This window comes from Oncorhynchus mykiss, chromosome 18 (genome assembly GCF_057628025.1).
Source record: "Oncorhynchus mykiss isolate SJ-2025 chromosome 18, ASM5762802v1, whole genome shotgun sequence".
Classification (NCBI taxonomy): Eukaryota; Metazoa; Chordata; class Actinopteri; order Salmoniformes; family Salmonidae; genus Oncorhynchus; species Oncorhynchus mykiss.
In genome coordinates this window covers 7,025,364-7,040,516 of record NC_143039.1, presented here as the reverse complement: position 1 = coordinate 7,040,516, position 15,153 = coordinate 7,025,364, and the positions used below count along the sequence as shown (strand labels likewise).

The window sequence follows — 15,153 nt, the reverse complement described above, 5'->3', positions numbered from 1 at the left end:
CACTACCTGGTGAGAGAGACACACCTCCACCACTACCTGGTGAGACACCCACACCTCCACCACTACCTGGTGAGAGAGACACACACCTCCACCACTACCTGGTGAGAGAGACACACCTCCACCACTACCTGGTGAGAGAGACACACCTCCACCACTACCTGGTGAGACACCCCCACCACTACCTGTTGAGACACCTCCACCACTACCTGGTGAGAGACACACCTCCACCACTACCTGGTGAGAGACACACCTCCACCACTACCTGGTGAGAGACACACCTCCACCACTACCTGGTGAGAGAGACACACCTCCACCACTACCTGGTGAGAGAGACACACCTCCACCACTACCTGGTGAGAGAGACACACCTCCACCACTACCTGGTGAGAGAGACACACCTCCACCACTACCTGGTGAGAGAGACACACCTCCACCAATACCTGGTGAGAGAGACACACCTCCACCACTACCTGGTGAGAGAGACACACCTCCACCACTACCTGGTGAGAGACACACACCTCCACCACTACCTGGTGAGAGAGACACACCTCCACCACTACCTGGTGAGAGAGACACACCTCCACCACTACCTGGTGAGAGAGACACACCTCCACCACTACCTGGTGAGATACCCACACCTCCACCACTACCTGGTGAGAGACACACCTCCACCACTACCTGGTGAGAGAGACACACCTCCACCACTACCTGGTGAGACACCTCCACCACTACCTGGTGAGATACCCACACCTCCACCACTACCTGGTGAAACACCTCCACCACTACCTGGTGAGAGACACACCTCCACCACTACCTGGTGAGAGACACACCTCCACCACTACCTGGTGAGATACCCACACCTCCACCACTACCTGGTGAGACACCTCCACCACTACCTGGTGACACACCTCCACCACTACCTGGTGAGAGACACACCTCCACCACTACCTGGTGAGAGAGACACACCTCCACCACTACCTGGTGAGAGAGACACACCTCCACCACTACCTGGTGAGAGAGACACACCTCCACCACTACCTGGTGAGAGAGACACACCTCCACCACTACCTGGTGAGAGACACACCTCCACCACTACCTGGTGAGAGACACACCTCCACCACTACCTGGTGAGAGAGACACACACCTCCACCACTACCTGGTGAGAGAGACACACCTCCACCACTACCTGGTGAGAGAGACACACCTCCACCACTACCTGGTGAAAGAGACACACCTCCACCACTACCTGGTGAGAGAGACACACACCTCCACCACTACCTGGTGAGAGAGACACACCTCCACCACTACCTGGTGAGAGAGACACACACCTCCACCACTACCTGGTGAGAGAGACAGACCTCCACCACTACCTGGTGAGAGACACACCTCCACCACTACCTGGTGAGAGAGACACACCTCCACCACTACCTGGTGAAAGAGACACACCTCCACCACTACCTGGTGAGAGAGACACACACCTCCACCACTACCTGGTGAGAGAGACACACCTCCACCACTACCTGGTGAGAGACACACCTCCACCACTACCTGGTGAGATACCCACACCTCCACCACTACCTGGTGAGACACCTCCACCACTACCTGGTGAGAGACACACCTCCACCACTACCTGGTGAGAGAGACACACACCTCCACCACTACCTGGTGAGAGACACACCTCCACCACTACCTGGTGAGAGACACACACCTCCACCACTACCTGGTGAGAGAGACACACACATCCACCACTACCTGGTGAGAGAGACACACACCTCCACCACTACCTGGTGAGAGACACACACCTCCACCACTACCTGGTGAGAGACACACACCTCCACCACTACCTGGTGAGAGACACACCTCCACCACTACCTGGTGAGAGAGACACCTCCACCACTACCTGGTGAGAGACACACACCTCCACCACTACCTGGTGAGAGAGACACACCTCCACCACTACCTGGTGAGAGAGACACACCTCCACCACTACCTGGTGAGAGACACACACCTCCACCACTACCTGGTGAGAGAGACACACCTCCACCACTACCTGGTGAGAGACACACACCTCCACCACTACCTGGTGAGAGACACACACCTCCACCACTACCTGGTGAGAGAGACACACACACTTGTAATCCTTCCATAGGTGTGGCAGACCAATGACTGGGCTGGAACCCAGTTTAATCAGTATTAATCAACATGTTGATTTCTTTACTTTCTTTGTTTTAGTGGGTTGGGCTTCAACTAATAATGTATTTAGTTGTTGTTGTTTTAGTGGGATGGGCTTCTACTAATAATGTGTTTAGTTGTTGTTGTTTTAGTGGGATGGGCTTCTACTAATAATGTGTTTCGTTGTTGTTTTAGTGGGATGGGCTTCTACTAATAATGTATTTAGTTGTTGTTGTTTTAGTGGGATGGGCTTCTACTAATAATGTGTTTTGTTGTTGTTGTTTTAGTGGGATGGGCTTCTACTAATAATGTGTTTAGTTGTTTTAGTGGGATGGGCTTCTACTAATAATGTATTTAGTTGTTGTTTTAGTGGGATGGGCTTCTACTGATAATGTGTTTAGTTGTTGTTGTTTTAGTGGAATGGGCTTCTACTGATAATGTGTTTAGTTGTTGTTGTTTTAGTGGGATGGGCTTCTACTGATAATGTATTTAGTTGTTGTTTTAGTGGAATGGGCTTCTACTAATAATGTGTTTAGTTGTTGTTTTAGTGGAATGGGCTTCTACTAATAATGTGTTTTGTTGTTTTAGTGGGATGGGCTTCTACTAATAATGTATTTAGTTGTTGTTGTTTTAGTGGGATGGGCTTCTACTAATAATCTATTTAGTTGTTGTTTTAGTGGAATGGGCTTCTACTAATAATGTGTTTAGTTGTTGTTTTAGTGGGATGGGCTTCTACTAATAATGTGTTTAGTTGTTGTTGTTTTAGTGGAATGGGCTTCTACTAATAATGTGTTTAGTTGTTGTTGTTTTAGTGGGATGGGCTTCTACTAATAATGTATTTAGTTGTTGTTGTTTTAGTGGGATGGGCTTCTACTAATAATGTGTTTAGTTGTTGTTTTAGTGGGATGGGCTTCTACTAATAATGTATTTAGTTGTTGTTGTTTTAGTGGGATGGGCTTCTACTAATAATGTATTTCGTTGTTGTTTTAGTGGGATGGGCTTCTACTAATAATGTATTTAGTTGTTGTTGTTTTAGTGGGATGGGCTTCTACTAATAATGTATTTCGTTGTTGTTTTAGTGGGATGGGCTTCTACTAATAATGTATTTAGTTGTTGTTGTTTTAGTGGGATGGGCTTCTACTAATAATGTATTTGTTGTTGTTGTTTTAGTGGGATGGGCTTCTACTAATAATGTATTTAGTTGTTTTAGTGGGATGGGCTTCTACTAATAATGTATTTAGTTGTTGTTGTTTTAGTGGGATGGGCTTCTACTAATAATGTATTTGTTGTTGTTGTTTTAGTGGGATGGGCTTCTACTAATAATGTATTTAGTTGTTTTAGTCCGATGGGCTTCTACTAATAATGTATTTTGTTGTTGTTGTTTTAGTGGGATGGGCTTCTACTAATAATGTATTTCGTTGTTGTTTTAGTGGGATGGGCTTCTACTGATAATGTATTTAGTTGTTTTAGTGGGATGGGCTTCTACTAATAATGTATTTAGTTGTTTTAGTGGGATGGGCTTCTACTAATAATGTATTTAGTTGTTTTAGTGGGATGGGCTTCTACTAATAATGTGTTTTGTTGTTGTTTTAGTGGGATGGGCTTCTACTAATAATGTATTTAGTTGTTTTAGTGGGATGGGCTTCTACTAATAATGTATTTAGTTGTTTTAGTGGGATGGGCTTCTACTAATAATGTGTTTTGTTGTTGTTTTAGTGGGATGGGCTTCTACTAATAATATATTTAGTTGTTGTTTTAGTGGGATGGGCTTCTACTAATAATGTATTTAGTTGTTGTTGTTTTAGTGGGATGGGCTTCTACTGATAATGTATTTGTTGTTGTTGTTTTAGTGGGATGGGCTTCTACTAATAATGTGTTTAGTTGTTGTTGTTTTAGTGGGATGGGCTTCTACTGATAATGTATTTAGTTGTTGTTGTTTTAGTGGGATGGGCTTCTACTAATAATGTGTTTAGTTGTTGTTGTTTTAGTGGGATGGGCTTCTACTAATAATGTATTTAGTTGTTTTAGTGGGATGGGCTTCTACTAATAATGTATTTAGTTGTTTTAGTGGGATGGGCTTCTACTAATAATGTATTTAGTTGTTTTAGTGGGATGGGCTTCTACTAATAATGTGTTTTGTTGTTGTTTTAGTGGGATGGGCTTCTACTGATAATGTATTTAGTTGTTGTTGTTTTAGTGGGATGGGCTTCTACTAATAATGTGTTTAGTTGTTGTTGTTTTAGTGGGATGGGCTTCTACTGATAATGTATTTGTTGTTGTTTTACTGGGATGGGCTTCTACTAATAATGTTTCGTTGTTGTTTTAGTGGGATGGGCTTCTACTAATAATGTATTTGTTGTTGTTTTAGTGGGATGGGCTTCTACTAATAATGTATTTGTTGTTGTTTTAGTGGGATGGGCTACTCCCAAAATGTCTAGGCTTCCCAAGCTGGAGCCTCTTGGCGATAGGAGTCGATCCGGTAATGATGATTTATAGTGACTGTCTAGACCTGTCATCTGACTGTCTCCACCACCACTCCACTGCTGTATGTTAACCACTAACTAACCACTAACTAACCACTAACTAACCCATCTGTCTGTTCGTCTTCTAGCAGCCTGTTCATGCTGTTGTTTCTTCTCTTTCACTAACAGCTGATAATGTCTCTTATTCCATGTTAAACACTGACCCCATTTCCTCTCTGTCTACAGAGCATGTTAAACACTGACCCCATTTCCTCTCTGTCTACAGAGCATGTTAAACACTGACCCCATCTCCTCTCTGTCTATAGAGCATGTTAAACACTGACCCCATTTCCTCTCTGTCTATAGAGCATGTTAAACACTGACCCCATTTCCTCTCTGTCTACAGAGCATGTTAAACACTGACCCCATTTCCTCTCTGTCTACAGAGCATGTTAAACACTGACCCCATTTCCTCTCTGTCTACAGAGCATGTTAAACACTGACCCCATTTCCTCTCTGTCTATAGAGCATGTTAAACACTGACCCCATTTCCTCTCTGTCTATAGAGCATGTTAAACACTGACCCCATTTCCTCTCTGTCTATAGAGCATGTTAAACACTGACCCCATTTCCTCTCTGTCTATAGAGCATGTTAAACACTGACCCCATTTCCTCTCTGTCTACAGAGCATGTTAAACACTGACCCCATTTCCTGTCTGTCTACAGAGCATGTTAAACACTGACCCCATTTCCTCTCTGTCTATAGAGCATGTTAAACACTGACCCCATTTCCTCTCTGTCTATAGAGCATGTTAAACACTGACCCCATTTCCTCTCTGTCTATAGAGCATGTTAAACACTGACCCCATTTCCTCTCTGTCTATAGAGCATGTTAAACACTGACTCCATTTCCTCTCTGTCTACAGAGCATGTTAAACACTGACCCCATTTCCTCTCTGTCTACAGAGCATGTTAAACACTGACCCCATTTCCTCTGTCTACAGAGCATGTTAAACACTGACCCCATTTCCTCTCTGTCTACAGAGCATGTTAAACACTGACCCCATTTCCTCTGTCTACAGAGCATGTTAAACACTGACCCCATTTCCTCTCTGTCTACAGAGCATGTTAAACACTGACCCCATTTCCTCTCTGTCTACAGAGCATGTTAAACACTGACCCCATTTCCTCTCTGTCTATAGAGCATGTTAAACACTGACCCCATTTCCTCTCTGTCTACAGAGCATGTTAAACACTGACCCCATTTCCTCTCTGTCTACAGAGCATGTTAAACACTGACCCCATTTCCTCTCTGTCTACAGAGCATGTTAAACACTGACTCCATTTCCTCTCTGTCTACAGAGCATGTTAAACACTGACCCCATTTCCTCTCTGTCTACAGAGCATGTTAAACACTGACCCCATTTCCTCTGTCTACAGAGCATGTTAAACACTGACCCCATTTCCTCTCTGTCTACAGAGCATGTTAAACACTGACCCCATTTCCTCTCTGTCTACAGAGCATGTTAAACACTGACCCCATTTCCTCTCTGTCTATAGAGCATGTTAAACACTGACCCCATTTCCTCTCTGTCTACAGAGCATGTTAAACACTGACCCCATTTCCTCTCTGTCTACAGAGCATGTTAAACACTGACCCCATTTCCTCTCTGTCTACAGAGCATGTTAAACACTGACTCCATTTCCTCTCTGTCTACAGAGCATGTTAAACACTGACCCCATTTCCCCTCTCTGTCTACAGAGCATGTTAAACACTGACCCCATTTCCTCTCTGTCTATAGAGCATGTTAAACACTGACCCCATTTCCTCTCTGTCTACAGAGCATGTTAAACACTGACCCCATTTCCCCTCTCTGTCTACAGAGCATGTTAAACACTGACCCCATTTCCTCTCTGTCTACAGAGCATGTTAAACACTGACCCCATTTCCCCTCTCTGTCTACAGAGCATGATAAACACTGACTCCATTTCCTCTCTGTCTACAGAGCATGTTAAACACTGACCCCATTTCCTCTCTGTCTACAGAGCATGTTAAACACTGACCCCATTTCCTCTCTGTCTACAGAGCATGTTAAACACTGACTCCATCTCCTCTCTGTCTACAGAGCATGTTAAACACTGACCCCATTTCCTCTGTCTACAGAGCATGTTAAACACTGACCCCATTTCCTCTCTGTCTACAGAGCATGTTAAACACTGACCCCATTTCCTCTCTGTCTATAGAGCATGTTAAACACTGACCCCATTTCCTCTCTGTCTACAGAGCATGTTAAACACTGACCCCATTTCCTCTCTGTCTACACAGCATGTTAAACACTGACCCCATTTCCTCTGTCTACAGAGCATGTTAAACACTGACCCCATTTCCTCTCTGTCTATAGAGCATGTTAAACACTGACCCCATTTCCTCTCTGTCTACAGAGCATGTTAAACACTGACCCCATTTCCTCTCTGTCTATAGAGCATGTTAAACACTGACCCCATTTCCTCTCTGTCTACAGAGCATGTTAAACACTGACCCCATTTCCTCTGTCTACAGAGCATGTTAAACACTGACCCCATTTCCTCTCTGTCTACAGAGCATGTTAAACACTGACCCCATTTCCTCTCTGTCTACAGAGCATGTTAAACACTGACCCCATTTCCTCTGTCTACAGAGCATGTTAAACACTGACCCCATTTCATCTCTGTCTACAGAGCATGTTAAACACTGACCCCATTTCCTCTCTGTCTACAGAGCATGTTAAACACTGACCCCATTTCCTCTCTGTCTATAGAGCATGTTAAACACTGACCCCATTTCCTCTCTGTCTACAGAGCATGTTAAACACTGACCCCATTTCCTCTGTCTACAGAGCATGTTAAACACTGACCCCATTTCCTCTCTGTCTACAGAGCATGTTAAACACTGACCCCATTTCCTCTCTGTCTACAGAGCATGTTAAACACTGACCCCATTTCCTCTCTGTCTACAGAGCATGTTAAACACTGACCCCATTTCCTCTCTGTCTACAGAGCATGTTAAACACTGACCCCATTTCCTCTGTCTACAGAGCATGTTAAACACTGACCCCATTTCCTCTCTGTCTACAGAGCATGTTAAACACTGACCCCATTTCCTCTCTGTCTATAGAGCATGTTAAACACTGACTCCATCTCCTCTGAAAACATATTGTAATTGTCTTGTCTTCTCTGTCTGATGGAAGTTGTATTAAATCTCTCTGTTGATCCTACGAACATCCGACATGCCTCCTGTATCCTGTCCCTTTAGTCAGTGTCTGTTACGTGGTTCAGGTCATCTTGATGTATGGGCTGTATATAGTTGACCGAGTTAAAATATTGTACAGGAAGTTGTCAGAACACATTTCTGACACGCTGTGTTTTTTGATTTCATCTAACAGAAACCAGTTGCCAGCCTTATATAGATGTAGCTAATTTAATCCTGTCTCCTCCTCCTCTTCCTCCTCCTCTTCCTCCTCCTCTCTCTTCCTCCATTCCTCCTCCTCACTCTCTTTCAGAGTTCTTCGGCAAGCCCCTCCCTCCCGTGGCCAACCGTCAACAACAACCTAACAGCGACACTCATGATGTCATATCCTAGCCCCTCCCCTCCACCGGGCTCCTCCTTCCTTACCTGATTGGTTTATCCATCCCCAAGCCCCACCTTCAATTCAAACAACATTATTTGTCCTCTTCAGGCATTTCTATTAGGCTTTGACCTGACCCCCCCTCACCACCCCCCCCCCCCCCCCCCCAAAAAAAATGACAGTTTCTTTGGTTTCTTTTCAAAGTACGTGCTGTGTAGAGGTCTGCAGACTCCACCACCACCAGCCGAGATGATGCTCCCAAGACCAATGAACCAGCGCCACTGTCGGCCCCGAGCTCACAGGACTACGATGGGGGAGCGGACTGTCCAACCCTGGAGAGAGAGACTGGGGATGACTGGGTGGGCCCTGGAGAGAGATGGAGGGTGACTGGGTGGGCCCTGGAGAGAGAGACTGGGGATGACTGGGTGGGCCCTGGAGAGAGATGGAGGGTGACTGGGTGGGCCCTGGAGAGAGAGACTGGGGATGACTGGGTGGGCCCTGGAGAGAGATGGAGGGTGACTGGGTGGGCCCTGGAGAGAGAGACTGGGGATGACTGGGTGGGCCCTGGAGAGAGATGGAGGGTGACTGGGTGGGCCCTGGAGAGAGAGACTGGGGATGACTGGGTGGGCCCTGCAGAGAGAGACTGGGGATGACTGGGTGGGCCCTGGAGAGAGATGGAGGGTGACTGGGTGGGCCCTGGAGAGAGAGACTGGGGATGACTGGGTGGGCCCTGGAGAGAGAGACTGGGGATGACTGGGTGGGCCCTGGAGAGAGAGAGGATGACTGGGTGGGCCCTGGAGAGAGACTGGGTGGGGATGACTGGATGGGCCCTGAGAGAGAGAGGATGACTGGATGGGCCCTGAGAGAGACGGAGGATGACTGGGTGGGCCCTGGAGAGAGACTGGGTGGGGATGACTGGATGGGCCCTGAGAGAGAGAGGATGACTGGATGGGCCCTGAGAGAGACGGAGGATGACTGGGTGGGCCCTGGAGAGAGACGGAGGATGACTGGGTGGGCCCTGGAGAGAGAGGGAGGATGACTAGGTGGGCCCTGAGAGAGAGGGAGGGTGACTGGGTGGGGATGACTGGGTGGGCCCTGGAGAGAGAGGGAGGATGACTGGGTGGGCCCTGAGAGAGGGAGGATGACTGGGTGGGCCCTGAGAGAGAGACTGGGGATGACTGGGTGGGCCCTGCAGAGAGAGACTGGGGATGACTGGGTGGGCCCTGGAGAGAGATGGAGGGTGACTGGGTGGGCCCTGGAGAGAGAGACTGGGGATGACTGGGTGGGCCCTGGAGAGAGAGAGGATGACTGGGTGGGCCCTGGAGAGAGACTGGGTGGGGATGACTGGATGGGCCCTGAGAGAGAGAGGATGACTGGATGGGCCCTGAGAGAGACGGAGGATGACTGGGTGGGCCCTGGAGAGAGACTGGGTGGGGATGACTGGATGGGCCCTGAGAGAGAGAGGATGACTGGATGGGCCCTGAGAGAGACGGAGGATGACTGGGTGGGCCCTGAGAGAGACGGAGGATGACTGGGTGGGCCCTGGAGAGAGACGGAGGATGACTGGGTGGGCCCTGGAGAGAGAGGGAGGATGACTAGGTGGGCCCTGAGAGAGAGGGAGGGTGACTGGGTGGGGATGACTGGGTGGGCCCTGGAGAGAGAGGGAGGATGACTGGGTGGGCCCTGAGAGAGGGAGGATGACTGGGTGGGCCCTGAGAGAGGGAGGATGACTGGGTGGGCCCTGAGAGAGAGACTGGGGATGACTGGGTGGGCCCTGAGACAGAGAGGATGACTGGGTGGGCCCTGGAGAGAAACTGGGTGGGGATGACTAGGTGGGCCCTGAGAGAGAGACCGAGTCATATTCATTAATCACCAAACAAACAGGGAAAGTGACTGATGGTAAACGCTTGTTTCCGTTGTGTGTTGCAAAACATTTTAGTACGACGTGTCCTAATGAATAGGACCATGTTGACGCTGAAGAACACAGCATTGTGTTAAACACAGACTGAGAAATAAATGCATATTGACATGGACTTTATGGATAGTTATATTTATATGTACGTATATCACATATATATATATATATATATCTTTCTCACACACACATCAGTATGTGGACGCCCCTTCAAATGAGTGGATTCGGCTATTTCACCAAAACCCGTTGCTGACAGGTGTATTAAATCGAGCACACAGCCATGCAATCTCCATAGACAAACATTGACAGTAGAATGGCCCGTACTGAAGAGCTAAAGTTTGGTGGAGGAGGAATAATGGTTTGGGCCCCTTACAGTCTGAAATCTCAACGCTACAGCATATAATGACATTCCCGACGATTCATTGCTTCCAACTTTGTGGCAACAGTTTGGGGAAAGCCCTTTCCTGTTTCAGCATGACAATGAATTGGAACGCCGACTGTGAGCCAGGCCTTATCGCCCAACATCAGTGCCCGACCTCACTAATGATTTTGTGGCGGAATGGAAGCAAGTCCCCCTGCAGTAATGTTCCAACATCTAGTGGAAAGCCTTCCCAGAAGAGTGGAGACGTTTATAGCAGCAACGGGGGGTCCAACTCCATATTAAAGCCTTCCCAGAAGAGTGGAGGCTGTTATAGCAGCAAAGGGGGGACCAACTCCATATTAAAGCCCATGATTTTGGAATGAGATGTTTGATGAGCAGGTGTCCACATACTTTTGGTCCTGTAGTGTGTGTGTATATATACACAAACACACTGAGTATACAGAACATTAAGAACACCTATTCTTTCCGTGACACAGACTGACCAGGTGATCCCTTATTGATGTTAAATCCACTTCAATCAGTGTAGATGAAGAGGAGAGGAGACGGGTTTAAAGAAGGATTTTCAAGCCTTGAGACAATTGGCGACATGGATTGCGAATGTTACAAGACAAGCATATTTTAATTGTCTTTTTTTAACAGGGGATGGTAGTAAGAGCCAGTTGCACCGGTTTGTGTCAAGAACTGCAAAGATGCTGTTTTTTGTTGTTGTTTTGTTTCATGCTAAACAGTTTCCCGTGTGTATCAAGAATGGTCCACCATCCAAATGACATCCAGCTAATTATGACACAACTGTGAGAACAGCATTGGAGTCGACATGGGGCCAGCGTCCCTGTGGAACGCTTTCCACACCTTGTGAAGTCCCCGACCAATCAAGGCTGTTCTGATCGATAGGGGGGGGGGGGGGTACAACTCAATATTACGGTGTTCCTAATGTTTAGTATACTCGGTGTATGTGTGTGTGTGTGTGTATAACTTTGCATTGCAGTAATTTCATTGGTCTCATCCTGTTTTAATCTGACTAAAACATCCTCAACCTGTCCACCTTATTCCTACTTCCTGTTTTAATCTGACTAAAACATCCTCAACCTGTCCACTTTATTCCTACTTCCTGTTTTAATCTGACTAAAACATCCTCAACCTGTCCACCTTATTCCTACTTCCTGTTTTAATCTGACTAAAACATCCTCCCTGGAGGCTGAAACCTGTCCACCTTATTCCTACTTCCTGTTTTAATCTGACTAAAACATCCTCAACCTGTCCACTTTATTCTTAGTTCCTGTTTTAATCTGACTAAAACATCCTCCCTGGAGGCTGAAACCTGTCCACCTTATTCCTACTTCCTGTTTTAATCTGACTAAAACATCCTCAACCTGTCCACTTTATTCTTAGTTCCTGTTTTAATCTGACTAAAACATCCTCAACCTGGAGGCTGAAACCTGTCCACCTTATTGTTTAGTCCCTGTTTTATTTTTTTCCCTGCTAATAATATCAGTATTATAGGGTGTACTGTCTGTGATAAAGACATCTTTCAATGCATCCTTAGTGCACTACATGATAAAGTAGTGCACTACATGATAAAGTAGTGCACTACATGATAAAGTAGTGCACTACATGATAAAGTAGTGCACTACATGACAAAGTAGTGCACTACATGATAAAGTAGTGCACTACATGACAAAGTAGTGCACTACATGATAAAGTAGTGCACTACATGACAAAGTAGTGCACTACATGATAAAGTAGTGCACTACATGACAAAGTAGTGCACTACATGACAAAGTCTACAGTCTGTTATAGTCACTACATACTGTACTCTACAGTCTGTTATAGTCACTACATACTGTACTCTACAGTCTGTTATAGTCACTACATACTGTACTCTACAGTCTGTTATAGTCACTACATACTGTACTCTACAGTCTGTTATAGTCACTACATACTGTACTCTACAGTCTGTTATAGTCACTACATACTGTACTCTACAGTCTGTTATAGTCACTACATACTGTACTCTACAGTCTGTTATAGTCACTACATACTGTACTCTACAGTCTGTTATAGTCACTACATACTGTACTCTACAGTCTGTTATAGTCACTACATACTGAACTCTACAGTCTGTTATAGTCACTACATACTGTACTCTACAGTCTAATGTTATAGTCACTACATACTGTACTCTACAGTCTGTTATATCCACTACATACTGTACTCTACAGTCTGTTATAGTCACTACATACTGTACTCTACAGTCTGTTATAGTCACTACATACTGTACTCTACAGTCTGTTATAGTCACTACATACTGTACTCTACAGTCTGTTATAGTCACTACATACTGTACTCTACAGTCTGTTATAGTCACTACATACTGTACTCTACAGTCTGTTATATCCACTACATACTGTACTCTACAGTCTGTTATAGTCACTACATACTGAACTCTACAGTCTGTTATAGTCACTACATACTGTACTCTACAGTCTGTTATAGTCACTACATACTGTACTCTACAGTCTGTTATAGTCACTACATACTGTACTCTACAGTCTGTTATAGTCACTACATACTGCACTCTACAGTCTGTTATAGTCACTACATACTGTACTCTACAGTCTGTTATAGTCACTACATACTGTACTCTACAGTCTGTTATAGTCACTACATACTGCACTCTACAGTCTGTTATAGTCACTACATACTGTACTCTACAGTCTGTTATAGTCACTACATACTGTACTCTACAGTCTGTTATAGTCACTACATACTGTACTCTACAGTCTGTTATAGTCACTACATACTGTATTGCTGTTGTATTGCTGTTGTACATGAACTGGTACATCATAGTTCATTCACCTGGCTTTATACCTGTAAATATATATTACCGCTAAGCTCTGGTCCAGAGACTGACCCCATTTCTACTCTGCATAGAGACCGACCCCGTTTCTACTCTGCATAGAGACTGACCCCGTTTCTACTCTGCATAGAGACTGACCCCGTTTCTACTCTGCATAGAGACCGACCCCGTTTCTACTCTGCATAGAGACTGACCCCGTTTCTACTCTGCATAGAGACTGACCCCGTTTCTACTCTGCATAGAGACTGACCCCGTTTCTACTCTGCATAGAGACTGACCCCGTTTCTACTCTGCATAGAGACCGACCCCGTTTCTACTCTGCATCGAGACCGACCCCGTTTCTACTCTGCATCGAGACTGACCCCGTTTCTACTCTGCATAGAGACTGACCCCGTTTCTACTCTGCATCGAGACTGACCCCGTTTCTACTCTGCATCGAGACTGACCCCGTTTCTACTCTGCATCGAGACTGACCCCGTTTCTACTCTGCATAGAGACTGACCCCGTTTCTACTCTGCATCGAGACTGACCCTGTTTCTACTCTGCATCGAGACTGACCCCGTTTCTACTCTGCATCGAGACTGACCCCGTTTCTACTCTGCATCGAGACTGACCCCGTTTCTACTCTGCATCGAGACTGACCCCGTTTCTACTCTGCATAGAGACTGACCCCGTTTCTACTCTGCATCGAGACTGACCCCGTTTCTACTCTCCATAGAGACTGACCCCGTTTCTACTCTGCATCGAGACTGACCCCGTTTCTACTCTCCACTGAGACTGACCCCGTTTCTACTCTGCATCGAGACTGACCCTGTTTCTACTCTGCATAGAGACTGACCCCGTTTCTACACTGCATAGAGACTGACCCCGTTTCTACACTGCATAGAGACTGACCCCGTTTCTACACTGCATAGAGACTGAACCCGTTTCTACTCTGCATAGAGACTGACCCTGTTTCTACTCTGCATAGAGACTGACCCTGTTTCTACTCTGCATAGAGACTGACCCCGTTTCTACTCTGCATAGAGACTGACCCTGTTTCTACTCTGCATCGAGACGGACCCCGTTTCTACTCTGCATCGAGACTGACCCCGTTTCTACACTGCATCGAGACTGACCCCGTTTCTACTCTGCATCGAGACTGACCCCGTTTCTACTCTGCATAGAGACTGACCCCGTTTCTACACTCCATAGAGACTGACCCCGTTTATTGTTTGACTGTAGGCCACACCTTACCATGTGAACGGGGTCAGGGGGTCAGTCTTGTCCTGTATCACCTTACCATGTGAACGTGGTCACGGGGTCAGGGGATCAGTCCTGTCCTGTATCACCTTACCATGTGAACGGGGTCAGGGGGTCAGTCTTGTCCTGTATCACCTTACCATGTGAACGGGGTCACGGGGTCAGGGGGTCAGTCTTGTCCTGTATCACCTTACCATGTGAATGCATCTTGTACATTTCCATAACATGTTACTTTAGTCACACAGCTACATTCTTCGGATTTTATAGTCACATTTTCTACCTTGTGTAAATTTTTGTTATAAAATGCTAATAAATGCGTATATGGATTTGTACCCTTGTCTCTATTCCAAACTCTATTGGCCTCCACAATCACCCGGCTTCAACCCAATTTGAGATGGTTTGGGATGAGTTGGATCGCAGAGTGAAGGAAAAGCAGCCAACAAGTGCTCAGCATGTGTGGGAACACTTTCAAGACTGTTGGAAAAGCATTCCAGGTGAAGCTGGTTGAGAGAATGCCA

At 46.2% G+C, this 15,153-nt stretch overlaps 1 protein-coding gene across 3 annotated transcripts in view; it reads left to right on the top strand.

Annotated features, from left to right (window-relative positions):
• The window catches only part of LOC149975371 (ADP-ribosylation factor-like protein 13B), a 54,676-nt gene extending 39,709 nt beyond the window's left edge, over window positions 1-14,967 (top strand). For 2 of the 3 annotated variants that reach the window (XM_090207008.1, XM_090207006.1), the window contains exons 9-11: window positions 4,583-4,651; window positions 8,174-9,838; window positions 10,072-14,967. In XM_090207008.1, coding sequence (XP_090063134.1) covers window positions 4,583-4,651; window positions 8,174-8,253 — 149 coding nt within the window. In that variant the 3' untranslated portion in view covers window positions 8,254-9,838; window positions 10,072-14,967. The remainder of the gene's footprint in view (window positions 1-4,582; window positions 4,652-8,173; window positions 9,839-10,071) is intronic. The other variant, XM_090207007.1, reaches the window with a different exon arrangement.
• The last annotated feature ends 186 nt before the right edge of the window (window positions 14,968-15,153 follow it).